The following is a 26383-nucleotide window of genomic DNA, read 5'->3' on the forward strand; positions in this document are numbered from 1 at the left end:
CGGAGCCTCCCGCCCGCCCGGGCTGGGGTCGCGCCGGCTCGGACTCCCCTCCCCGCCCGCCGTGGCCATGGAGGACGAGAGGAAGGACGGAGCCTACGGTAGGAGCCACCTATGACCCGCGGCCACCTTTGCTGAGTTGGGGGAGGACTGGGGAAGGGGGATGTCCGCGATCTTGAACACCCGCGTTGCAGCTGAGGCCTCACCCTGCGTCCAGGGCCTGCATCCCTTTCGGCGCCGAGCCCTCTCCCCCTCTAACCGCCAGGCCGCCCCGCATCCTCTCCCCGGAGCCCCTGCTCTCCCTCTGGCCGGCGGGCCGCCCGGCGCATGCTCCGCCCGAGGAGGTCCCGTTATCTGGGCGGCTCAGATGCCAAGTGGGGGAGGGGAGGCGCGGAGACCAAGGCTTCGAAAAGATACAGGGCCCCAACCTCCCCAAGTACCCCTCTTCTTCCAGTCCCCTTTGACCACTTCTTACTCCTGCCCACATCTCCCTGGAAGTCGCCGTCGCGGGCTTTTGGCTCAGTGAGGAAACTGAGGCAAGACTTTGCAGACTGAGTGCAAGGGTGGGAGCCCATTAGGTCTCGCCTTGCGCCCGGGAAGGGAGGAAACCAGGGCGCCTCCGGTGAGGGGGCAGATAGGAAGCCAGAAACAATTGGCTAACTTTCCCTACCCTGTGCAAAGGGTTGGGGGTGCCCCCTCCCACGGACCTCTTGGGGCCCAGGGAATGGAGCCAAGATGAGGCCCCTCCACAACCACGCCCTACTGTGCTTCTCTTCCCGGGGTTCCCACGGCGGGGATTAGGGGTAATGGTGCTCAGTTTCTCCTTTCTCTTCTCCATTTTGGGTCCCCAGGGCTGAGCTGTTCACACGCCCCACTATTCACTGCTTTGGGGCAAAGGGGCCCTCTCACCCCTCCTTGTGTGACAGAAACTTCCTGGAAACTGTGAGGCTGAATGGCTTTGGGGAAGGGGCCGGAAACCACTCAAAAATAAAGAAAAACAAACCTACCAGAACTGTGCCTCCCTCCCTCCCTTCTGCCTCTGCCGGCCCCCCCAGGGACTGTGGCCTCTGGAGGATGCAGAGACACATTTGGGGGAGGCTGGGACCCTCCCTGCCCAGCCCAGTGAAGATGGAGATAGGGGGACCTAGCCACCACCCAGTCACTTGCCTCCGTGCTTGAACTTGCCCGTCTCTTAAGGGGCTCCCTTGTTCTTGGTTTTGGCTCGAGCCCCAGATCCTGCAGCTGCCCATGCTGTGTGTCCCTTGGGTGTGGCCAGCTATCTCTGATCTGTGAATTTTAGCCTGGGATCTGGGCCTGACCCTGCCTGCCTGTGGGCAGCACTTGAGAAATCTTTGGGTTTCAAGAGGTCAGGCTGGGGAAAGGATGTGGGGACAGAGCGGACAATGATATAATTCACCCAGCCTTGAATTTGGCCAAAGGGAGCTTTCCATGGATGGGTCTGAGCAAACCCTCCCAGGCCCTGACAGGCTCACACCCGAGACAGGGGACCTTTGTGCCTAGGAGACCTTATGCTGGGCACTGGGACCACATTCCACGTACAAATATTTATTGAGCATTTATTATAGACAGGGTCTGGACACTGAGAACACAACAGTGAATAAAGCAGAATCTTTGACTGTGGAGAGTGGACAGGGAATAAATATGTAATTCTAGGTTGTTGTAAGTGCCGTGAAGCAAAGAACAGGATACCATGTATGTGGGGAAAATCATCTGGGATTATTTTTAGGTGACCAAGGGCTGGAGTTTGAGCCAATGGCTGTGGGAAAATTTGGAAGAAGTGTGTTTCAGGCAGAGGGAACAGTAAACAAACCTCACAGTTATTTAATTATTTCTCTCTATGAGGCTCAGAGATGCCAAGGTGGAGGCTTTAGCAGGGTCTTGCAGCCAGACCCTCACCTCCTCCAGGGGGGCCACATGGCTTGACTCCTCCAAGTGGGGAAGGGTCTCATTTAGCTTGTAAAAAGTCTAATCTCATCAGAACCAAAAACTTGGGGCCCTTGGGATGCCCTGTGAAGCCACTCTGCCAGATAATGGGGACCTTTCCTTTGGGAACAGCATGCAAGAATGGCTCACATATCCTTCCCTTCAACCTCAATGCTTTCTGTGAATTCAGAGGGTAGCATCAGATAGACACAGGCTCAGATTCTAACTCTAACATGAACTGTGGTACTGAGCAAGTTGGTGATCTCTCTAAAACTCTGTCCTCACCTATAGGGCTGCCATGGTGGGAACCATTTTGCCCAGCTCCTGGCAAGCTCTGTGTGCTCAGGATGCCTCTGGGGCTGTTGATTCTGGGGACATGGATTTTCCATGAGCTGATAGAGAAGCAGACCTCTCTGTCAGGACATTGACTTGGGCTGACCTGGGCAGGGCAGGAAGCTCTCTTCTCAGCAGACACCCTGTCTAGAGGAATGCAGTGTCTCCAAGAAGGAAATGACTCCCAGCCTCAACGGATATCAGCAATGAATCAGCCCACCCTTAGCATGAGCAGCATGGAGTAAGATTCTAGAATCTAAAACAATAGACTGATGGGGTGGGGGTAGAGGGTGGGAAAAAGGAGTGTTGCTTGTTAAATTAAAGCAGATTCCATGGCTCAATTTTCTAAAATCCAGCTCAGCCAGCAGCGGGGTCCTGACACCTGATTTGAAAATAAAACAAAACATTGTTGGGAGAGGGTACTTACTTCATCATTGCAGCTTTTTAAAAAAAGAGATAATATATAATATATTCACATGCTTCAAAATACAAATGATACAAAAGACTTTAGAGCTTTATTATGAAAAGTCTCCTTGTTTCCTCTCCCAGCCCCATACTCCCTTTTCGGAGTGCATTAGTATTAAAACAGCTTATGTTGTCTTTCAAATGGAGTCTAGACCTTAGAGCTTCCCACGCAAATATATACATATTATTCATAGTGTGACTGTGGTTTTTTCTTTTACAAAAATGTCAGCAAATCCCTAAAGTGCTAGCTTCATGATACAGGAATGCATGTCTGTTTGGTCTGAAGGTGTATCGACGACAGTGCCTGACACTTAGTAGATGCTCAACAAGTATTTGTTAAATGAAAGGTGTTTGTTTCACATGTTGCTTTTTGTTGTTGTTTTTTAAAATATATGTTGGAGATGACCTCTTATGTCAGTGCCTGAAAAGCTTCCAAAATCTTTTTTTTTTTTTTTAATATATCTTTATTGATTTCAGAGAGAGGAAAGGAGAAGGAGAGAGAGAGAGACAGAAACATCAATGATGAGAGAGTCATTGATCGGCTGCAGCCCGCAACCCGGGCATGTGCCCTGACCGAGAATCGAACCCTGATCGCCTGGATCCCAGGTCAACTCTCAACCGCTGAGCCACGCCCGGCCGGGCCCAAAATCATTTTTGACAGTTGCATCAAGTAGTGCATTTGTGGGTGAACCATCTTATGTTTAACCAATCAAAGGAAACATTTTAAAATTTTAAAAAAAGATTTTTTATTGATTTTTAGACCGATGAGAAGGGAGAGGGGTAGAAAGAGAAACTTTGATGTGAGAATGAAACAGCAATTGGCTACCACCTGTGCGCCCCTACTGGGGATCGAGCTCACAACCCGAACATGTGCCCTGACTGGGGATTGAACTGGGAACCTTTTGGTGCAGGGGATGGCACCCAACGAACTGAGCCACACCAGCCAGGGCTGAACTTTTTATTGAAGCAGAAAATTCATACATAAAGGGTTTGGATCCTAAATTTACGAGGCTCCAGGAGTTTTCACACCCATGTAACCAGCACCCAGTTCAGTAAAAAATATTACCAGCACCTCAGAAGCCTCTCATGTCCAAGTAGGGTCTATCAGTGTTATTATTATTTTATGGTGTTTTTTTGTGTGTTAAAAAAATCATAACACAAAATTTACTATCTTAACTGTTTTTAAGTGTATATAAAAACAAAAAAGAATATACAACAGAGGCGATATGTGAACCACAAAGCTTAAAATCTTTAATATCTGGACTTCAACAGAAAAGAATGGCAGACCTCTGGTAAAGCCTTCCCCATCACCCCGGAAAGTTCTCTTATGTCCTTGCCCTGTCAATCCTCAAAGGGAGGGTTATTTTAAAATAAATTTTTAAGCTCTTATATAAAGAAAATTAACATATTCTCTGTGGGGACTGAAAATTAAAAATAAGCCCTCAACCACACAGAAGATTTTAGCCTTCCACCTGAAAGAACCCTTCAGAAACACTCAGCCAGCTGTTCTCATCCCAGAGGTAACATGGCCTAGAAGTCTCCAGAGCTTAGTCTACTAATTTCTGTGTGTGCGGCATTTGTATCTTTTTATAGTTCCTCAGGCTAAATCATACCATTCCCAGAGTAGGATACTATGTTGCCTTGTAAAAAGATGAAGTAGGTTTAACTTCTCTGATGGGGAACAGTGTCCGATTATGTTAGCATGTGTGACAAAACACAGGGATAAATGACTAGAAATCTGCTTAGGTATGTGAACTGTAGACTGAAAGAGGAAAGGGAAATCAGTGAGAAGAGCTGCCCCCAGGGAGAGGAAGCGAGGGCTCAGGGCCTGGGGTAAGAGGCAGAGTGATTTCTCTTAGTCTGAAGTCTTGTTCTAGTCTACGTTTTTATCTTGATAAGCATACCGGTTACTTAATCTAAACAAGTTCATTCATAACTCCCTTCAGCAAACATTGTGCAGGTACTGTGTGCCAGGTTCTGTTCTAGATGGTGGAGACACAGCAGGCACTGTGGAGCTGACATTCTAGAAATGAAACCAGACAAGAAATTAGATGAAGGAGGAAAATTTTTAGAATGTCAGAGAAGGGCTCTGGAGAAAAATAAAGCAGGATAGAGGGGGTGGGAGTGATTTATAGGGCCTGGAGGTAAAGTTAAATTTTTTTTTAAAATTTTTAAAATTTATCTTTATTGTTGAAAGTATTACAAATGTCCCCGTTTCCCACATAGGTCCCCTCCCCTCTCCCCCCAGGCCTTCACCCCACTATTGTCTGTGTCCATGGGTTATGCATATATGCATATAAATTCTTTAAAATGTTAAATAGGAGGATCAGAGAAAGCCATCCTGAGGTGACCAGAGGAGTGAGGGAGGGAGCGGTGTAGTATGTTTCAGGCAGAGGGCACTGCCTGCGCAAAGGAGCAGTGAGCAGACCTGTGCAGCTGGAGCACAGGGATCCAGGAGTAGAATGGGAGGAGGTGAGGGCAGGAAGGGGATGGAAGCAGGATTTGGAATTTTGTTCTAAAAGATGGAAGCCATTGCGAGTTCTGAGCAGAGGAGGAGCCTGGTCTGACTCAGGTGTTCACAGACTCCCCCTGGCCTCTAGGGACTGCAATGGCAGAAACCAGACCAGAACAGAGGAGATAACGCTAGTTGAACACTTAAATCACCCACTACCAATGTGCTAAATGAACACATCTACAAAAAAAGCTAACCACAGAGTTCTGACTCTCAGCCAGGTTCCGGAACCCAGCATTGGCTCTGTTCCAGTCCCAGTTCCATTCTTCCTAGTTCTGTACCATCTTTACCTTTCATATCCCTGAACCTTTTGTATCTGTACCTTTCATATACCTGAGCCTCAGTTTCTCTATCCATAAAATGAGGTTAACAACAGTATCAGCTCCCTCTATCTCCAGAGCTCAGTGAACTGATGCAGGTACAGCACTTAGCCCAGAGATTGGTCCATGGCAAATGCTCAGTTACTCAGAGTTATTCATTAAGCACAGAGTTCAAGAATATGGTGTCAGGAGCAGAGTTCAAATCCTAGCTCCTGCTGGCTGTGTGATTTGGAGCAAGTAATTAAACATTTCTGTGCCTCAGTTTCTTTTTTTATTTTTTTAAATATATTTTTATTGATTTCACAGAGAGGAAAGGAGAGGGGGAGAGAGAAAGAGAAACATCAATGATGAGAGAGTCATTGATTGGCTGCAGCCCACAACTCGGGCATGTGCCCTGACCGGGAATCGAACCCTGATCGCCTGGATCATAGGTCGATGCTCAACCGCTGAGCCACACCAGGCCGGGCATGTGCCTCAGTTTCTATATTGCACCATCTGCCCTCAGAGCCTTGTGAGGATGACATGAATTTCTAGAAGTAAATGCCTGGCACACAGCAGGCACTCTGTGTTTCATTCTTAGCATTATGACTAGTAGAATCACTTTCAGCTTTCCCACCCACATGCTGTTCCCAAACCTTCTGTCAAAGGATCTCATCTGGGTGACTAGGATGACCATTCCTCAGGCACAGACTTCTGGGAAGGTGGGGGTGAGCCAGACTGGCTGCAAGGGTGAGGCCTTGAGCTGCTGTAGGCTTTGGAGACTTGGCTGGTATCTGGAAGCCGTGGGGGCTGGGTGGCACTTGATGTCCTGGCACCAGCATCGTAATCAGGCAGCCCATGTTGGTTCTCTTATCTCCTACGCCCAATGCTCAGGGTAGGCTGGCCATTGTGCCCAGCAAAGCCAGGACTCAAGGGCTGTCTCCACACCCCACCCCCACCCCTAGCCTGGCCTAATGGCCCAGCTTTCCCATGCCTTCTCCCAAACCATTGTCATATCTTTAGCTCTGTCCCTCCCAGTATCTGCCAAAGAAAAGGTCTGGGTTGTAGCCAGAGGGACCTTGGTTTGTTTTGCGGCTCCATCACTCACCAGCTATGGGGTCTAAGCCAGTGACCCCAGTTTGCCCCCTCTGTCAAATGGTACCAAGCTCCTGGTTAATGTTTGCTGCAGCCTTGTACCCAGACCTGTGCTAAGTGCTTTTTGAGCACCCAGTCCTGTCAGTACTTATGAAGCAAATGCAAGTATTAGTCTCATTCTCCAGACAGGAAAACAGCAGCCTGGAGAGGAAAAGAACTTGTCGATTTCCTGACCTGTATTGCAGGGGAGTAAATGACATGGCTTACCACCTCCACTTGTTACCAGGAGAGCACATGAAACATGCTGGACTCGGGCTCAGCATGTTGGTTGATGGCCTAGAGACCAGGACATGGCAAATTCTGTAAAAGTTGAGAGAACAGCCCTGGCCAGTGTGGCTTAGTTGGTTGGAGGATCGTCCTGTACACCAAAAGGTGGTGGGTTCGATTACCAGTCAGGGCACATACCCAGGTTGTGGGTTCGATCCCCAGTCAGGGTGTGTGCAGGAAGCAGCCTACCAGTTTCTCACATTGATTATTTTTTCTTTCTCTCTCTCTCTTTCTCTCTCTAAAAAAAAAGTTGAGAGAATAAAAATTTTCAGCTTTGCGGGCCACATACAGTCTCTGTCTCTGCTACTCAATTCCGCCAGTGTAGGATGAAAGCAGCCAGACAGTATGAAAATGACCATGGCTGTGTGCCATGAAAACTGAACTGATGACCACTGACATTTGAATTTCACATAATTTTCACATGATGAAATAGTTCCCCCCCCCTTTTTTTGTTGATGCTCACCCGAGGATATTTTTTCCATTGATTTTTAGAGAGAGTAGGAGGGAGGAAGGAAAGGAAGAGAAAGAGAGAGAGAAACATCCATGTGAAAGAGACATATTGATTGGTTGCCTTCACCTCGACCAGGGCCAGGGATCAAGCCTGCAGCTGAGGTATGTACCCTTGGCCGGAATCAAACCCGGGACCCTTCAGTCCTCAGGCCGATGCTCTAACCACTGAGCCAAACCAGCTTGGGCTGTGTAATGTTTTAGAAGAGTGCCTGGCTCATGGCAAACAAGTCAGTAAATGGAGGCATTGGGGCATTTGTACTTTTCTTATTATTACCTTGCAGCATTGTTGCAAAGATTCAGCAAGTTCCCAACCTGCAGGGTTTGGATCAGGCTCATTATCAGAAACCATCAGTATTTGCCTCGCCCTTCCTTCCTTCCCCATCCACTAGTGTTAGTGAGAGCTAGTGGAAGCCATCAGGTAACAGTACCAACATTCCTTCTTGTATTTACTGAGTGCCCGCCCACCAGGCCAGGCCCTGAGCCAAGCCTAAGCCTCTCTCTGCATCTTTAGTTCCATCTTACACAGCAATAACTCAGGTTTACACAGCTCAGCTGTCCCATAGACAGCCATTAATTTCCCTAAGTGTCTTTCCGTCCCCAGCCTGTCCTGGTTATGCTCCTGCCCAAACACCCTTAGTGGCTCCCACTCAGCCATCACACCTGGTATAGGGACCCACCACTTGTTGCTAGGCCATTGAACAAGCTGCTTTCCCTCCCTGAGCCTTGATTTCCTCTGCTGTAACATGGGTTGATGATAGGACCTCCAATGTGGTGAAGAGCAGAGAGCCAGTGTCTGAAAGGCCCTCCTTTGTTAGCACCAGTTGTTAAGTGGCTACTCCCACTCTTCCAGTCTGGCTGCCATTTGGCTGCCACAAGAAACTTTTGGTGCTCCTGTATTTCTCCTCCACCCTCCTTACCAGTCTCACCTCCTTTCAGATGGAAGAAATATGCTCCTGTATTTTCCCTTCATACTTGTAATCATTTTGAGTTTTTATGTATTTGCATGACTAATCCATGTAGAATTGTTTTGCTATGTATAGGGGGTGGAATTAACTTTATTTTCTTCCAAATGCAGTCAATCCTACTAACTTATTCTTTCGCTACCAACTGGAAATTCCACATTTGTCATGTATTAAATTCTTTTATGTATAAAATTCACAAATTAATTTTTAAAACATTTTATTGATTCCAAAGAGAGGAAGGGGGAGAGAGAGAGAGAGAGAAGGGGAGAGAGAAAGAGAGACAGAGAGGCAGACAGAGAGAGAAAAACATCGATTAGTTGCTTCCTGTACTCACCCTGACCAGGGACTGACCAGGGATGGAACCCGCCACCTTTTGGTGTACTCGATGATGTTCCAACCGACTGAGCCACACCAGCCAGGGTATATATTCATTTTTAAAATAGGCACACCTGGAAAACTCTAAGCTACATTTTGTTTTCAGTCTTAACTATACATTTGACCCTTAAACAACATGGGGGTTAGGGGTGCCGACACCCCACACAGTAGAAAATCTTTGTGTAACCTCTGACTCCCCCAAAACTTAACTAGTAATAGCCTACTGTTGACCAGAAGCCTTACTGATAACAGTCAATTAACATATATTTTGTATGTTATATGTATTATATAGTATATTCTTATAATAAAATAAGCTAGAGAAGGAAAAATGTTATTAAGAAAATCATAAGGAGTCCGGGCCTCTGTGGCTCATTTGGTTGGGTGTGGTCCCATGCACTGAAAGGTCGCTGGTTCTATTCTCGGTCAGGGCACATGCCTGGGTTTCAGGCTCAATCCCTGGTAGGGGGTGTGCAGGAGGCAGCTGATGGATGTTTCTCTCACATTGATGTTTCTCTCTTTCTCTCTCCCTCTCCCTTCCTCTGTCTCTAAAAATTAATTTAAAAATCTTTAAAAAAAACAAAAATCATAAGGAAGAGAAAAATATATTTACAGTACTATATATATTTATTGAAAAATATCCACATGTAAGTGGATCTGTAAAGTTCAAACCCATGTTCAGGGGTCAACTGTATATACATGGATTATTATATATTATGGTTATTAATTAAACGTTTGTTTTCAACAAACATTTCTTGAGTGCCTGTTCAATGCTGGGCACTGGGAACACTGCCACAAACAAAACAAATATAAATCCCTGCCTTTGGGCTTGGGGGCAGACAGCAAACAATGCATAAATGTGTGACATATCAGGTGGCGGTAAGAAACAAAATAAAATAAGGTGATTTTTAAAAAATGTTTTCAATGATTTCAGAAAGAGGAAGGGAGAGGGAGAGAGAGATAGGAACATCAATGATCAGAGTCATTGATCGGCTGCCTCCTGCATGCCCAGCACTGGGGATTGAGCCTGCAACCTGGGCATGTGCCCTGACCGGGAATCAAACCGTGACCTCCTGGTTCATAGGTAGACACTCACCAACTGAGCCACGCTGGCTGAGCAAATAGGGTGATTTTAGTGGAGGAGAGCCCAGCCAGCGTGGCTCAGTGGTTGAGCATCCACCTATGATCTAGGAGATCGCAGTTTGATTCCCAGTCAGGGCACATGCCTGGGTTGCCGGCTCAATCCCTGGTGCGGGTCATGCAGGAGGCAGACAATCAATGACTCTCTCATCATTGATGTTTCTATCTCTCTTAGTTCTTCTCTCTGAAATCAATACAGACATAAAAAAAAAAAATAATGGAGGAAAAGGGTGCTGTTTTAGATAGGATGGTCAGAGAAAGCTGCTCTGAGGAGGTGCTGTTGAGCAGAGGCCTGAAGGAGGTGGAGCCACATGGACAGCTCAGGGAAGAACTTGCCAGGTGGAGGGAACAAGTGCAAAGGTCCTGAGTCAAGGCCATGCCTGATGAGTTTTCAGTGTAACCAGGAGGCCAGTAAGGCTGGAATGGAGTGAGCAAAGGAGAGAGAGGGGAGGACATGAGGGCAGTGAGGGGTCAGGGCCTTGTGATCCTAAGTGTTCTCTGGCTCAGTGAGGGAGAAAGAACATTAGAACATTTGAACATTTGAAGAGTTGGGCTTCTCCTCTGAATGAGGTGAGGGCCATGGAGGTTCCGGGCAGAGGAAGGATATGCCCTGACTCAGGTGTTTACAGGCTCCTCTGTCTGCATTGGGAGGAACACAGTGGAGGATAAGAGTGGGAGCTGGGAGACCAGGGTGGAGACACCTACAGTGGTCCAGGCAAGAGATGACCGCTATGTGACAAGGGTTCAGGCCAAGCAGAGAGTGAGAAATGGTTGGATACCGGGTAGATTCTGAAGGTAGAGCTGATGTTAAGGAGAAAGACATCGCAGGTTTCTAGCCTGAGCGCTCTGGAAGACAGAGCTGCCATTTCTGAGTCCTGGCAGGCGGGGGACGACTGAGAGGGAATCGGATGTGGTAGTGCTGAGTGTGAGATGCCTATGAGAACCCCATGTGGGGCACTGGGAGACAGGTGTCTCAGGGATATGCAGCTTGGGGGTCAGGCCCTCCCTAGGGACTGACATTTGGGAATCATCAGGATGGAGTTGCTTGAAGTCCTGAATTTACAGGAATGACCCCAAGAGACCTAGTGCATCTGGGAAGAGAAGAGACTGCACCACTCAGACTGTGTAGGGTGGGACTAGCTGGCAGGGACCTCTGGAACCACAGGATTTCTTTAGGAGGCCTGGTCATCCAAGGGCATGGCTTGAAGCCTTGAGCCTCGCCCATTTGCTGAAGTCTGTGGGCCAGGGGTCAGGTAGGGCCTCCAAAGCTATAGGCCACTGTGGAGAGGTCGCCTTTCTCTAGGAATGCTGAGTTAGCGATCAGCGTGGGACAGTGGTGGGGGTGGACTCTGAAGCAGTAGCTGTAATTATTGAGCACCAACTGTATGTGAACACACTGTATAATCCCATGCTAACTGTGTACCCCACACTGAATATATATTCCTACCGACTATACCCCCATGCCAGTTGTATATAGTTAACTGTACTATAAAGTATACAACTGGCCCCAATGGCTTTTGGCAGATGCAGCGAGACTGAGGGAGTATACTGTTTATATGGGGGTGGATGGTTGGTGTGGGGGGTACAGCCAGTTGAGTGTGCACTCTCTGCCAGTTATATACTCCCACAGTAGCTGTACAACTTCATGCTGATTGTATACCTCCCACGAGCTGTATACCTCCACCCTTACTGTATATCTCACACGGATTAAACTCCCCTATGGCAATTGTCTACCTCCATGCCAGCTGTATGACTCCATACTGACTATATAATGCCACTCTAACTGTGCCCCCTGCAGTATCCCCATACCTACTGTGTACTCCCACATTGTTCGAGCACCCCTACACTGACAGTACAGTACATCCATTCCAACTGTAAACCCCATGCCAACTGTATACCTCCTGGCATCCCAGACCTGGTCTTTGACCAGTTTTGGTTTTTAACTTTAGCCCCATTTCACAGTTAAGGAAACTGAGGCTCAGAGTAGGCAAGGCATTGGCCTAAGTGTCTTCTGGCTCAGTGAGGAAGAAAGAACATTTGAATCCAGGGCCATCCAGTAGGATGCTGGCTCCACAAGACACACAAGTTTGGGTCTCTCTGATTTGCCACTGTACCTGATGTCCAGCCCGGGGGCTGCTCCCAGTAGGGGCTCAATAAATCCCTGTCCTACAAAACAATGGCTCCTGGAGTCACAATTGTGAGAGTGTGCAGGGATGATGAACTCAAGTGTGTAGCTTTGGGGGCCACAAAGGGACCATCTGAGGGCCGTGCCAGACAGGAATGTGGCATGGGGCTGCGGGTCCCATTCGCCAGTTTTCAAGAAACTGGCCATGTGGAATTTTATATGGACTCTCCCAATGTTTAACTGTTGCCATTTAATTTTTTTTTTTTCTTTCTGAATGCAGCTCCAAATAAAATATATGCACTGATTTGAGAATTTTCAGCTCAAATACTTTACAGCTGGGAGTTTGGGGTCAGCCATCTGCCGGTTTTGTGGCGCCCAGCTAGAAATTGACCTACTTGCCCCTCAGTTTCCATACCTAGAGAATGGGTGAATCCTAGGCGCCCTTTCGGGGTTGAGAGGTGTGCTGGGCGGTGTAGCCTGATGATGGGGCGGGCGAGCCCAGGGGCTAGGGCGAAGCCCAGGGGTTCTCGGGGTGGGGGCGGGGCGGGCTAAATGCGGAGGGCGGCTGACTGGCGGGAGCAGCTGCGGCCCCACCCGGCCTCTCCCCGCCCTCCTCGGGTCAGTCCCCTGGCGGCGGCTCCTTCGGGGCCGGTCGGACTGGTTCCGCCCGCCCCGCCCACCTCCTCGCTGGGAGGAGCCGCCGCCGGTCGGTCTGACGGTCCCTCCCTCGGGACTCCCACAAGGCCAGACCCCCGGGCCGAGGGGCTGGCTGCCGCAGGGATGGGGGGCGAGCGGCAGCATTACTACGGAAAGCACGGTAGGCAGCCCCCCTTCTGCACCGGGCCCGGCCCCTGGGAAGGGGGCAGAGGGAAAGCCGATCTCTGCCTGGAGCGCGCCCCCACGCACACTTCACCCGCCAGCACCCCTCACCCCACTCTTCCCCGGGAGAGCCTCTTCAGAGTTCCCTCCAAATCCCTTCACCCGAAGGGCCCATCCTTGAAGCCCCCTCTCCAGTCCTCCTGTGGGGTTCCCACTTCGGACCCTCCCCTCTCCACCTAGCTCCCAGGTGGCCCCCATTCCAGCCCCCTTCCCAGTGTGTGGCCTCCAGCTGGTAAATCCGATTAGCAGCTTCTCCCCCAACCCTGGCCTGCTCTCCTGGGGGCTTGGGCATGTCCTCTCCTGGAGGCTGAGTGAGGCAGAAAATCTGCGGGGTCTCTGAAATTTATTCGTGGGGCCAAAGGTACCCCTAGGAGCACCTGGGAGAGGGTGGTCTCCCAGCCCCTTCTTGACCCCACCAGCTCTATCTTGCTGATTTTCAGGAACTCCACAGAAGTATGACCCCACCTTCAAAGGACCCATTTACAATAGGTAAGGGCTCTGGGTTCCTGTGGGGGGTCTGGGGGTGTCTGCTAATACTGTCCCACCCCTGTTTCTTTACACTCCCCCATCTGTTCTCCAACAAACAGGTGATAAATATTTGCAACTTGACGATAAAAGGACTAATTACCTTAATATAAAGATATAAAGAGTCCTTACAAATGAATGGAAAAAAAACACCTCGGGCAAAAGACTGGAACAAAAAATACTGCAGACAATGTAGTTATGGAAAAATGCTCAAACTCACTGGAAAGCTAAGGAATGTAACTTAAAACAATAACCAATAACCAAATAGAATTTCCTATCACAGATTAGCAAAGATTAAGTAGATTAACACACAGGTTCTGCTCTGAAAATAATTGTTGCAGTTTTTTTCGAGGAAATTTGGAAATATGAACATTTTAAATGTAGCTTTTTGTTCCAAAGATTAAAATTATAGGGAAAAATTTTTTCATAAACCTTGCACACATGGACAAAAATGTATGAAATAGCTTCCTTTTTTAAAATGGCAAAAATCCAACCATCTGAATGTTCATCAACTAGTTAGCTGGATCCTTAGGTTAATATTACACAGCTGTTAAAATGTACAAGAGTCCTGCCTTGGCTGGTGTGGCTCAGTGGTTAGAGCATCGGCCCAAGCACCAAAGGGTTTTGGATTCAATTTCACATCGATGTTTCTATCTCTCCTCCCCCTCTCTCTCTAAAAATCAATGGAAAAATATCCTTGATGAGGATTACAACAAAAAATGTACAAGAGTCCTAAGTGATGATATGGATCCCCTAATATATTAAGCAAAAAAGCAAGACACTGAACAGTAGGTGTATCATATCACACTTGAGTTAAGAAAAAAAAATTTTTTTTATACCTAATAACCCAAAGGACTCACAAGAAATCATTAACAGGTTACTTAGAGGCAGGAGTGTGTGTGGGTGGGGGGAGACTTCTTTATTATATACATTCCCATTTTGTGGTTTTATATTTTTAAAAACTTTTCTTGATTTTGTAGAGAGAAAGAGAGGAAACATCAATTTATTGTTCCACTTATTTATGAATTCATTGGTTGATTCTTGTATGTGCCCTGACCGGGGATTGAACCTGCAACCTTGGCATGTGGAGATGATGCTCTAACCAACTGTTACCTGGCCAGGTCTCATCTATTTTTTTACCAAAATCATATTTAATCTTATAAAAATAGTTTAAATTAAAAAAACACAAAACACATTAATATGTAATGCTGGTAAAGATGTGGGGAAATGGACATGCTCAATCAAAAGAGAGCTGCACATTGCTGCAACCTGCTTTGAGGACAGTGTACCATTACATATTATAATTTAAAATGCACATGCCCTCTGGTATAGCATTTGCATAACTAAGCAACATGTGTCCGAATAACACATGGGTGTGAGTGTGTGTGCAGGGTACAATGGGTCTGTAATACTCGGGGCACCAAGGCTCCCACCCCTTACACTGTTCCTTGCTCCCAGGGGCTGCACAGACATCATTTGCTGTGTGTTCCTCCTCCTGGCCATCGTGGGCTATGTGGCTGTAGGGATCATAGGTGAGTGGAGGAGGGGACAGGACTTGGGATTCCAGGGTGCGAGTGCAAGCCACAGCCTAGGGGCCGGAGTGGGGCTGGTGCTGAAGAGTGGCAGGCAGTGCCTCAGCGTCTGGATTCCTCCACAGCTTGGACCCATGGAGACCCCCGAAAGGTGATCTACCCCACTGATAGCCGAGGCGAGTTCTGCGGGCAGAAGGGCACGAAAAATGCGTAAGTTTGGCTCCTTATTGCCTGGTGGGTCTGGGGAAGAGTGGGCAGAAGGGCTTCATGAGCTCTGAGGAGAAGGTTCTGGGCATCTCCCACCTCCATCCATCCATTAGTCTAGTCAACAAATATTTATAAAATTCCCACCATCCTGAGCCGCTGTTCTAGGCCTTGGGGACACCACATTAAATGAGACATTAAGAGTCTTGTTCTCTGGAGGACCACGTTTTAGGGGAGAGACAGAGAGGAGATGTTATTGGATTTGATGTCAGGTGGTGATGAACAGCTGAGGTAAAAGAGGGAGTTCCTTTACCTGTAAAAGTGAGGGCTGTGTCACTCCCTGGCTGTGTCACCTAGGGCAAGTTTCTCAACCTCTCTGGGCCTTATTTTTCTCATCTCCAAAATGTGGGTTATAATAGTCCCACTCTAATAGGGCTGTTGTGATGGTTAGATGAGCCTATATGTGTGCAGAGCTTAGCATGGCACCTGGCATGTTGCTGCTGTAGTTATTGTTGTCTTCATTAAGATATTTTATATAGGGTGGTTGAGAAGTCTTGACAGTTTTCATCTCCCTCCCCCAACCCCAGGAACAAACCCTACCTGTTTTATTTCAACATTGTGAAGTGTGCCAGCCCCCTGGTCCTCCTGGAATTCCAGTGTCCCACCCCCCAGGTAACTTGTCCCCTCCCCATCCCCTTCTCTGTCCCCCATTTCCATCACCAGGTCCTTTCCCCCCTGTAGTGATGGCTTCTCACCTAGCTTTTTCTTTTTCTGTGGTGAATGGGAGGTGGAACTTGTGTTTTGAGTGGGGATCAGGTGTCTGACCCCACCCAACTCTGCCTCCTGCCCGCCCCCCAAGATCTGCGTGGAGAAGTGCCCCAATCGATACCTCACCTATCTGAATGCTCGCAGTTCCCAGGACTTTGAGTACTACAAGCAGTTCTGCGTGTCCGGCTTCCAGAACAACAAGGTGAGGGGAGCCTAGGCAGGGCCATGTGGAGAGTGCTGGTATGGGGGATTAACTGTCCCCTCTCTCGACAGGGTGTGGCTCAGGTGCTTCGGGATGGCGACTGCCCCCCTGTCCTCATTCCTAGCACACCCCGTGAGTCTGGGGTCCTGTGAGCTTAGGTAGGGTGTGGGGAGGTGTCAGGGACTCAGCTTGACTCCTGTCCCATCCCCTGCTCCATGCAGTCGCCCGACGATGCTTCCCAGCCATCCATGCCCACAAGGGGGTCCTCATGGTGGGCAACGAGACGACCTATGAGGATGGGGACGGCGTTCGGAAAAACATCACTGAGCTGGTTGAGGGTGCCAAGTGAGGACTGCTGCCCACCATACTGGCATTGCGCTTTCCTGGGTGGGACAGAGCATCCCCTTGGGGCTGGACCAATCAGGGAGGGGTCTGACACTACCCTTGTATGCCTTGTCCCAGGAAGGCCAATGGAGTCCTGGAGGCTCGGCAGCTGGCCATGAGGATATTTGAAGATTATACTGTCTCCTGGTACTGGATTGTCATGTAAGATGAGAGGGATGGTGGCCTTTTCTGGGCTGGGCATTCTGAAGCTGGTAGGAGGGTGGGGACCACTCCTGTGCCCATTTTATCCCCCAGAGGCCTGGTCATCGCCATGGTGATGAGCCTCCTGTTCATCGTGCTGCTCCGCTTCCTGGCTGGCATTATGGTCTGGGTGATGATCGTCATGGTGATCCTGGTACTGGGCTACGGTGCGTCTCCCCCCTCCTTTCCTACTCCCCTCCCCATAGTCTACAAAATGCTCCTGCCCTTTGACCTGGCACTGGCCCATCAAGAATCTTCTAAACCATCAGACGTCCTCTACCTTTTACTTGGCGTATTTGTGAAGATATTAATCTTATTGTTGTTTATGACAGCAGATGCTGGAAAACAACCAGCATCTGGCTAAACCATAGTCTTCCAAACTGGGGCCTGGATCTGTATTTTATCAACACCAAAAGGCATTCATTCGCAAGTAGACTACTTAGGACAGTGGCTAAGGATACATGCTCTGGCACCAGAAAGCTGGGGGTTCAAATGTCAGTTCTGCCAACTCCTCACTCTGTGACCTTGAACAAGTGAGTCAACTTCCCTGTGCTTCAATTTCTTCTTCTATAAAATGGGGATAATTAATATTTACTAGTTTAGGAAGCTTAATGAGAAGAAGACAGTATGTGGAGGAGATGGGAGAACTGAGGCCTAAGGAACCCAGAGGCCAAGCTCAAAACCCAGTGCTTTATATTCTAATTATTCTTTTTTATAGAGGCTTTTCTCTTTTTAAAAAATATTTTTTATTGGTTTGAGAGAGAGAGGAAGGGATAGGGGGAGACAGAGAGAGAGACATTGATGTGAGAGAGAAACATTGATTGGTTGCCTCCTGTACTGAACCCACAACCTGGGCATGTGCCCTGACCAGGAATTGAACTGGCGACCTTTTGGTGCTCAACCAACTAAGCCGCACTGACCAGGGCCTGATTACTCTTTTAAACTTCCCAGTTGGAAAGATGGCCTGATATACAATCCAATCTGAGGACACGGATATTAAAATATTCATGTTAATAGTGTTTTCTAGCTGGATGCTAGCATGTTGGGCAACTAGACTTTTTTTTTTTTACTTTGTATTTTACAATTTTCTTCTACAAAGAGCTAAGAGGAATGCTGAAAATCCCTAATGCTACCCCACTGGATGTTGACACCCATGTCCTCCCTTACTACCCATGAATCATTGTTACAGAGTCTCAAGGGGGTCAGAGGAAAGCGCAGGCCACACAGCATCCTGACACCATTCATTCATTCATTCATTCATTCATTCATTCATTCATTCATCAAACATGTACAGAGTACCTACTGTGTCCTAGGCAGTTTTCTAGGTGCTGAGATTATAGCAATGAATAAAACAGGACAAATCCTTGCTCCTGTGGAGCTTATATTCCTGGGGGTATGGAGCAGATGGACAAGAAGCAAACCAGAAAATCCTCTAGGATGTCAAAGCAGAAAAGGGGGATAAGAAGTTGGAGTGTGAGAGGGTAAGATTCTAAAAAGGGGAAAGGTTTCTGGAAGGTCTCATGAAAAAGTGACATTTCAGCGCCAGAGGATGTGAAGGATCTGTTGGGGAGAGAATGTACCAGGAAGCGGGAAGAGCTAGTGCAAAGACCCTGAGGCAGGAGCAAACAATGGCAGCCCCTCTCAACCTCCATTTTTGCTTCTGTTAAATCGGGGTGGTTGTGCCTGCTTTGCTACATTGGAGGAGCAGTCGGAGGGCTGTAGCATGGCGATTCCTCTGTGCAGGTATATTTCACTGCTACATGGAGTACTCCCGACTGCGTGGTGAAGCCGGCTCCGACATCTCCCTGGTGGACCTTGGCTTTCAGACAGACCTCCGTGTGTACCTGCACTTGCGGCAGACCTGGATGGCCTTCAGTGAGTCCCAACCCCCCATTCTTGCCCTCAGTTAGGCGTGGGAGGGAGTGGGTGCTCAGGCAACTGGCAGACTTGGTTACCCTCTGCCCCCTACAGTGATAATTCTGAGCATACTTGAGGTTATTATCATCTTGTTGCTCATCTTTCTACGGAAGAGGATTCTCATCGCCATTGCACTCATCAAAGAAGCCAGCAGGTGGGTGTGAGGGTGTGAGGGGGGGTGATCTCAGGGCTGCTCTGTCCCTGATGCCCATCTCTCTGTTCCTCCCCAGGGCTGTGGGATATGTGATGTGCTCCATGCTGTACCCACTGGTCACCTTCTTCCTGCTGTGCCTTTGCATCGCCTACTGGGCCAGCACTGCTGTGTATCCATTGTCAGACCCCAATTCCCGGGGATGGCTAAAGACCAAACTTGCCTGGAAGTGACCTGCAGCTTGGTAGGGGAAGGGATTCTTTCCCACAAGCCCCTGGGGTCCCTAATCTTAGACCTCAATTTCCTTAACAAGCTTCCAGCTTCCTGTCCACTTCCAACGAAGCCATTTATAAAATCTTTGATGATATCACCACCTGCCCAGTTATTGGGAAAACCTGTAACCCTGAGGTGGGTTTCCAGAGGTGGGGGCAGCTATTTCCCAGCAGCCCATAGAGGATCTGAAACCTCTCATCCCAACTTTGGGGCCATTCAACAGACAGTGCCTGCCGTCTGCCCTGTGCTGGATATGGGGGGCATTGAGGGGAAGAGATCCAACTTGATATGGGGGGCATGGAGGGGAAGAGATCCAACTTGGGAGCTCCCACAACCCTCTCTTAACCCAGTGATGGCCATTTCTTGCTTCTAGAACTCCTTCCTTGCCTTCCACAAGCCCCTATCCTGACTTCTGTGGTCTTCATGATGATCTCTGCCACTCTTGTCCTGTCCATGTGGCCACTCCACTGACACATGACCCCACCCTGATCCCCAAAATAACCTATGCTGCCTCACTGACACCCATTGAGTCCATTCCATGATCCCTAGTCTTGCTTCTAGAACCTCCTTTGTAAGTCCCAATCCTGAACCCCCAACCCCTTGGCTTAACTCTAATTCCCATGACTCCTGTCCCACCCCATGGTATAGCTGACCCAGACCTGATGCCAAGAGCCCACTCTGCACCCCGGGTCTGTGTGTTGTGACTGGGCTCTGCATCCCTCCCACAGACCTTCCCCTCCTCCAATGAGTCCCGCCTATGCCCTGGAGCCTACTGCCAGTTCGCCTTCTATGGTGGTGAGTCAGCTTACCACCGGGCCCTGCTGGGCCTGCAGATATTCAATGCATTCATGTTCTTCTGGCTGGCCAACTTCGTGCTGGCTCTGGGCCAGGTCACACTAGCTGGGGCCTTCGCTTCCTACTACTGGGCCCTGCACAAGCCAGATGACTTGCCTGCCTTTCCACTCTTCTCCGCCTTCAGTCGGGCCCTCAGGTGGGAACCCCGGTGGTCTGGGGATGGGGGTGAGATGGGGTGGAGGAGGCCTGGCACAGCCACTGACCATGCCCTTGGCCTGCAGGTACCACACAGGCTCCTTGGCCTTTGGTGCCCTCATTCTGGCTATTGTGCAGATCATCCGAGTGGTGCTGGAGTACTTGGATCAGCGCCTGAAAGGTGAGGCCCAAATGCTGTGGGCTTTGGCCTTAAATTGGGGAAGCGGGACTGTGGGGCAGATCGGAATTGGTTCTTGCTTGAGGGCGAGGTTTGTGTGGGACAGTGAGTGATTGGTTTCTAACTAAGGGTGGGGTGGAGCTAAAGGGCTTGGGTGATTGGTTCCTGCTGTGGAGGAGCTGTTGAGAGCCCACTGGGTGGAATTCTTACCCCTGAGGAGGCTGGGCCTATAGGCCACTATTGGTTCCTGAAGAGAGAGTTGGGCTGGGGTTTGTTTGCACCGAGGAGGGCGGGGCTAAGACTGCTTTCTTTGTCAGAGAGGGGCTGTTGGGGCTGGGATTGGTTGTACCATGGAAGTCTGTAAGATTAGTGTCAGTGTGGGAGGCGGGGCCAGAGCAGTGGTGTGGGTTGTGATTGGTTCCTGTCTTGGAGGTTGGATTGAAAAGCTTCAGACTTGGGTCCCTCATTGGGAACATGCCCCCCAAGGATCCTGAATCAAGGAGGCTCCTCTCCTTGTCTCTTTGAGAAGGTGGGCTCTGGGAGTCCTGCACTGTGGCAAGTGTGTGTAATGAGGAGGTAGGGGGTATCCCCTCCCCTTCACATCCCTCCATTCTCACCCAGCTGCGGACAACAAGTTTGCCAAGTTCCTCATGACCTGTCTCAAATGCTGCTTCTGGTGCCTGGAGAAATTCATCAAATTCCTCAACAGGAATGCCTACATCATGGTGAGTAGGCCTCGGACCCATAACCAGCCCACCAGCTTCTACTGGGTGGGAGGAGCCCACATTCCCACCTAGGGGACATGATTCTTCCCGTCTACCTCCCTCCAGATTGCCATCTATGGTACCAACTTCTGCACCTCAGCCAAGAACGCCTTCTTCCTGCTGATGAGGAACATCATCAGGTCTGGGAAAACACCATCCTCTTGCCACCTCCCTCCACCCCTGGTCCCTGAGCCAACGTTCACACCTGCTCCTCACTCTCCCTTGCAGAGTGGCTGTCCTGGACAAAGTTACTGACTTCCTCTTCCTGTTGGGCAAACTTCTGGTTGTGGGTAGCGTGGGTGAGTGCTGCTCATCCAGCCTGTCTAACTGTGGGAGCCTTTTGGTCTGTGGGCTCCCCATGTCTTCTGTAGTGGTTGGGTGTTCGGGGGGGGGGGGGCTACTGCCCTTAGCCAAAACCCTCAACCATCTCCATTTTCTCCCCCTCTCCAGGAATCCTGGCTTTCTTCTTCTTCACCCACCGCATTAGGATCATACAAGACACAGCACCCCCTCTCAATTATTACTGGGTCCCTATACTGGTATGGAACTTTGGGGATGGGCGGGTGTCAGGGGAGAAGGAGGTGTTGGGACTCACCTGCCCCCCTCTGACTGGACTGATACGGGTGGGGGTCAGAAGTAGGAGATTGGTTATTTATTCCCACAAACATTTATTAAGCACCTACTGTGTACCACGCACAGAAGGAGGAAGGGCTTCCTTCTAGAGGACTTATAGTTTAGAGGCAAATAGACATTAATCAATAATGATATGGGTGGATACGAGATTGCAAACTGGTACGTGCCACAGGGCAGAATTCTAGGGAACTTTTGGAGCCTGTGGTGGAAGATTTTTGCAGGTCTGGGAGTCCAGGCAGTTTCGCTGTGGAAGTGATGTCAGATCTAAGATCTGAAGGAGATACAGGCAATAACCAGGCATGGGGAACAAGGACAGAGGCTCTGAGGTAGGACCATACCAGGGCAGTGAAGAAATAGCTGTGACTGGTATGGAGGAAGTGAAGAAGGGAGGATGTGGAGGGAGGTCAGGGCGGGGAGGTAACAGGCCCTGAAGGGGTTAGGTCATCACCCCTAAGAAGCACAAAATCTGAGTGCAGGCCTTGGAGCCCTGTGACCTAGATTTTTATTTTAGTCTTCTTTGCTAGTTCTAGGATGTGTAACTTTGGGCAAGTTATTTAATCTCTCTAAGGTCCACTCACTTCAGTCAATAAATGTTTATCAGGTACCTACCAAGGCCTTGTGAGTCACCAAAATAATCAAGACAGATACAGTCTAGTGAGAATGTGGGCAGTAAACCTGTAATGTCCTAAACATGCATAAAATTGCAGCCAGATGAAGATCTCAGAGGAGGGGTGCTCAGTACTAGGAGAGTATAAAACAGGGTCTAGATGTCAGAGGTGGCTCCTTGGAGGAGGTGGTACCTGAGGACTTGATGTTTGAACTTAAAGCGGAATAATGAGGAAGCATAATAACTACTTCTGAGTCAGGGCTACAGCATGTGAAAAGGCCCTGGGGTTGAAGAGAGCAAAGAATGTGCTGTGGATGATAGGGCTCTGCCCACAGGAGTAAGGAGTTAGGTTGTTATTCTAAGGAGGGCTTATTAGCATAGAAGTGAAGTGGTCCCTGCCTGGGAGGGACTGGGTGGGTCGGAATTACCCTGGGCTGGAGTTGGGATAGAAACAGCTCCTGTCCCCTCGCCCAGACTGTGATCATTGGCTCCTACCTGATTGCCCATGGATTCTTCAGCGTCTATGGCATGTGTGTGGACACATTGTTCCTCTGCTTCTGTGAGTGACCCCTCACCCCTACCCTTGCTGGGCCCTGACTCCCTTCCCCCCTCTGGGTAGAACATCTTCCCATAGAGCTACACATTTACCTGCTGGATGCCCCCAGCTTCCCAGGGACTAGGTGTCCCTTACCTAGGGCCCTGGCATGCCCTCTCAGCTTCCTCCCTGCTCTCAGAGCTGCTCCATCCTATTGTCCCCTGGTTCAGGCTGCAGCTGGAACGCTCTGCCCCTGGGCCCTTGGCTTCAGCTTTGTTGGGGGGTAATATGGCTGCCACTAACTCTGGTCTCTCAATCTGTCTGTTTTTGTTTTTGTTTTCTCTTTTCTCTTCCTCTCCTCCATGCCTGCTGGCTTCCCTGTTCTTCCCTGCCTCCCTCTTTCCTTCCCTTCCTGACCACCCCATTTTTTCCCCTGCCGGTTCCTGGGGGGAGCCCAGGTGAGGACCTGGAAAGGAATGACGGCTCTCAGGAGCGACCCTACTTCATGTCGCCTGAGCTGAGAGACATCCTGTTGAAGGGGAGTGCGGAGGAGGGGAAGCAGGCAGAAGTCGAGGAGTAGGAGGAGTAGAGAAGGAGGGAGGCCAGCTTGTGGCCTGGCAGGCCTCCTCATTTCCTCCCTGTAGACCGGGGATGCATGCGGGGCTTCCTTGCCTGGGAGTGTGGGGAACGCGTGTGTGTCCCATTCCTGAGCCCACTATAGTCTGCCCCTCTCCAGTCCCAGTGTGTCTTGCTTCCTAACCCTCTGAGGCTTCTGTGGCCCCTGCCTGCTTTGTCCCCAGAGGCCCCTGCCTGAGCTCCCCTCATACCACCTGCTTTGGGGTCTCTCTCCACAGTGGAGGACCTGGAGAGGAATGATGGCTCGGCCGAGAGGCCTTACTTCATGTCTTCCAATCTCAAGAAGCTTTTGAACAAGACCAACAAGAAGCCGGCAGAGTCTTAAAGTCCCCACCTTCCCCCACCTTCCTGTAAAGTCTCACACTGGGTGCTCGGCAGCTGGGTCAGAACCCCCAGCCCATTGGGCTGACCTGAAGTCCTGTCACTGCCACCCCCCATCATCCAGTTACCACCAGTTTCCAGGGACCTGGAGGACTTGTGGCATCTCCTCCCTATGCCAAGGGGCAGTCAGACTTTTCATGGTGGCCCCCACAAGACTGCTCAACGAATCACTCCAGCCCTCACCAGCCTGGATGGGAAGAAGTCCTTTGAGGGCTCCTGATGTGTCTGGCACGGGATGGGGCCCAACCTCTGTGGGCTGCCTCAAGTTTTCTGTTCCTTCGTATGGTGGGATGGCCACAGTAAGCTCCAGCTCCTAAAGGCCTCGTTTGTATCTGCTCAAGCCAGGACTGAGTCCCTTCTCCATAGCTGAACAATTGGCTCACAGGCCGCCACATGTGTTTCTTTACTATTTTTTTAAACCTGGCTATGCATTAAAGGGTCTATTAGCTTTTTCTGTCTGTCTCAACAGCTGAGATTGGGGCCAGTGAGGAGTGCCTTCTGTTATCTGGTATGGCTGCAGTTGGGTATGGTATGCGTGCCCAGGTGGGGGTGTCTCCACGGGGTGGGGGGAGAGCAATGCACCCTGTTTGTTGATGGAAGATGAGGGAGTGAGGCTATTCTGGGAGGCTGCTTTGAGCAGGAGGGAGGAGACCACTAATAGCTGCCTAATAGAAACCTGCTGGCTGGCTGGCTGGCTGGCTGGCTGGCTGGCTGGCTGGCTGGCTGGAGGAGTTGAGCTGAGTTTCTCCCCTTCCTCTGCCAGTTATTGACACAGCTCTCTTTGTAAGAGAGAAAAGAAACTGAATCCACCCAAGGGACAATTTCAGGGAAGGGGTGCAGGGCAGATGCCATGTGCACACCGGGCCCCCCCTTCCAGCCACCTCATCTTGAGGATTCTTTTGCCAAATCTGTTGAACTCAGGACCTGGTCTCCTGGTTTCCTCTTTGCCATATCCTAAGGCCCCGGACTTCATGTCTTTGTTCATCAGCACCGTTTCAGGATCCCGGAGAGGGAGAAATTCCTGCTCGGGGTCTCCATGTCTTGTCCCTGTTGCCAGTCCTCCTCCCTCCCCTGTTCTGTCCACACACCCCTGCGTGTAACTGCATTCCAACCACAAATAAAGTGCCTATTGTAACAGTGCCTGAGCCTGTAGTGTTTGTGGGGGCAGTGGGAGGCTGGTAAGGAGAACCCCAGCTCTTACAGCCCTAGGATTTTCTGAGCTGGGGTGACTGTATTTAGGGGAAGGGCCAGGAAGCCCTGTCTGCTGGCCCCTGCCTCCGCCTGAATTCCACCGTGCAAGCAGCTCAGGTTTCTCCTGAACAAATGTCCCTTATTAGGTTCTGGTGCCTAGACTCCAGAAGGCGGCCATGGGCTGTCCACCTCTGGCCCCCCCTCCTCAGTCACATGGCCTGGACACGTGGCCCCAGACTTGCTCTGTCCCCTGGCCCAGGCACCCCAGGCGCCACAGTTTAGTGTAGCTCATTTGGACCTGGAAAGCTGCACCCTGCCTGGCTGTCTGGAGGCTCGCTGCTGCCCCCTGCTGCCAGCAGTCACCGTGACCTCTGAGCCAAGTGCCCCGCCATGTTAACTGCCTTTTTTCCTCCTATATCCCCTTACTTGGAATTTTTTCTTAAATACCCCCCCTTTTTTTTTTAATACTTCCTATCTACATACCATCCATTACTTGTACTTCTCTTCCCATTAATTAAGGTGGAGAGGTTGTGACGTGTAAACGTTACGCAGCCAGCAGGAAAGGGGCCAAGAAAGCATTTGAACCCAGGTTTCCTTGACCCCAAAACCCCCACCCACTAACCTATACTAATGTTCTCTGTTCACCTCCAGCCTTCGAGTATGCTTTTTTCCTTACCCCAGCTCCTGTTAGCGCAACCTTCAAAATATTTTGTAAACCTGCCCACTTCCCATCTTTAGCCTCCAGCCCCCATTATTACTCACCTGGACCAGAATAGTCCTCACCCTGGCCCCTAGCTCCTGTCATGGTGCCCCTGCCTCCACTATTTCCCCCACAGGTGCAGAAAGGGACCTGTGAACAACTGGGTTCATATCTCTTTTCTGCTTGAGAACCCTCCATGGCTCCCACCTTACTCAGTGCAAGCCAAACAAGGCCCTGTACCATCTGCCCCATCACCTTCCCCTTGCTGGTTCATCCAGCTACTCTGACCCAGGGCTTGTGCCTGAAATGCTCTCCACCTGGCTGTTTGCATGGCTAGCTCATCTTTCTACTTTCAGCTTTGGGATCACCTCCTCCAGAAAGCCTTCCCTGCTGATCTAAAGTTGGCTTGTCTTAGTGACAACCACGTCACAGTTTATTTTCTTCATAACACTTGTCACAATCTGCAATTATTTATGTTTTCACTTACAGCCTTCTCACCCAGAATGTCAGCTCAAAGGGGATCCAGGTCTTGTCTCTTCTTTACTACCTATCCCAGGGCAGGGTAGAGTGCCTGGTACACAGCAGGCACTCAGTATACAGGCATGGAACAACTGAATGAAGGTAAAGGGCTTCCCACAGTGCCCACCCTGG

At 49.8% G+C, this 26383-nt stretch overlaps 1 protein-coding gene across 2 annotated transcripts; it reads left to right on the forward strand.

The window, feature by feature from the left end:
* On the forward strand, positions 1 to 24976 carry SLC44A2 (solute carrier family 44 member 2 (CTL2 blood group)). 2 transcript variants are annotated; one of them, XM_087816718.1, is made up of 22 exons: positions 1 to 98; positions 13401 to 13449; positions 14944 to 15017; positions 15143 to 15227; positions 15809 to 15893; positions 16081 to 16191; positions 16263 to 16323; positions 16413 to 16536; positions 16654 to 16737; positions 16831 to 16943; positions 18520 to 18651; positions 18748 to 18847; positions 18924 to 19016; positions 19165 to 19252; positions 19846 to 20108; positions 20194 to 20288; positions 20907 to 21010; positions 21116 to 21189; positions 21278 to 21348; positions 21500 to 21588; positions 22764 to 22848; positions 23679 to 24976. In XM_087816718.1, exons 1-22 carry the CDS (start codon positions 68 to 70, stop codon positions 23783 to 23785), a joined length of 2118 nt encoding a protein of 705 aa, XP_087672844.1. In that variant the 5' UTR covers positions 1 to 67; the 3' UTR covers positions 23786 to 24976. The 2 variants fall into 2 exon arrangements, with proteins under 2 accessions (XP_087672844.1, XP_087672843.1); XM_087816717.1 differs by lacking the exon at positions 23679 to 24976 and adding an exon at positions 23283 to 23672.
* Positions 24977 to 26383: the final 1407 nt, after the last annotated feature.

This window comes from Miniopterus natalensis, chromosome 4 (genome assembly GCF_054644295.1).
Source record: "Miniopterus natalensis isolate mMinNat1 chromosome 4, mMinNat1.hap1, whole genome shotgun sequence".
NCBI classification, from domain to species: Eukaryota; Metazoa; Chordata; class Mammalia; order Chiroptera; family Miniopteridae; genus Miniopterus; species Miniopterus natalensis.

Coding starts and splice junctions, on each gene's coding strand:
- SLC44A2 (XM_087816717.1), top strand. CDS start 68: ATGGAGGACGAGAGGAAGGACGGAGCCTACG. Junction 16,537..16,653: donor GAGCTGGTTGAGGGTGCCAA/GTGAGGACTGCT, acceptor GCCTTGTCCCAG/GAAGGCCAATGGAGTCCTGG. Junction 20,109..20,193: donor GCCTTCAGTCGGGCCCTCAG/GTGGGAACCCCG, acceptor CTTGGCCTGCAG/GTACCACACAGGCTCCTTGG.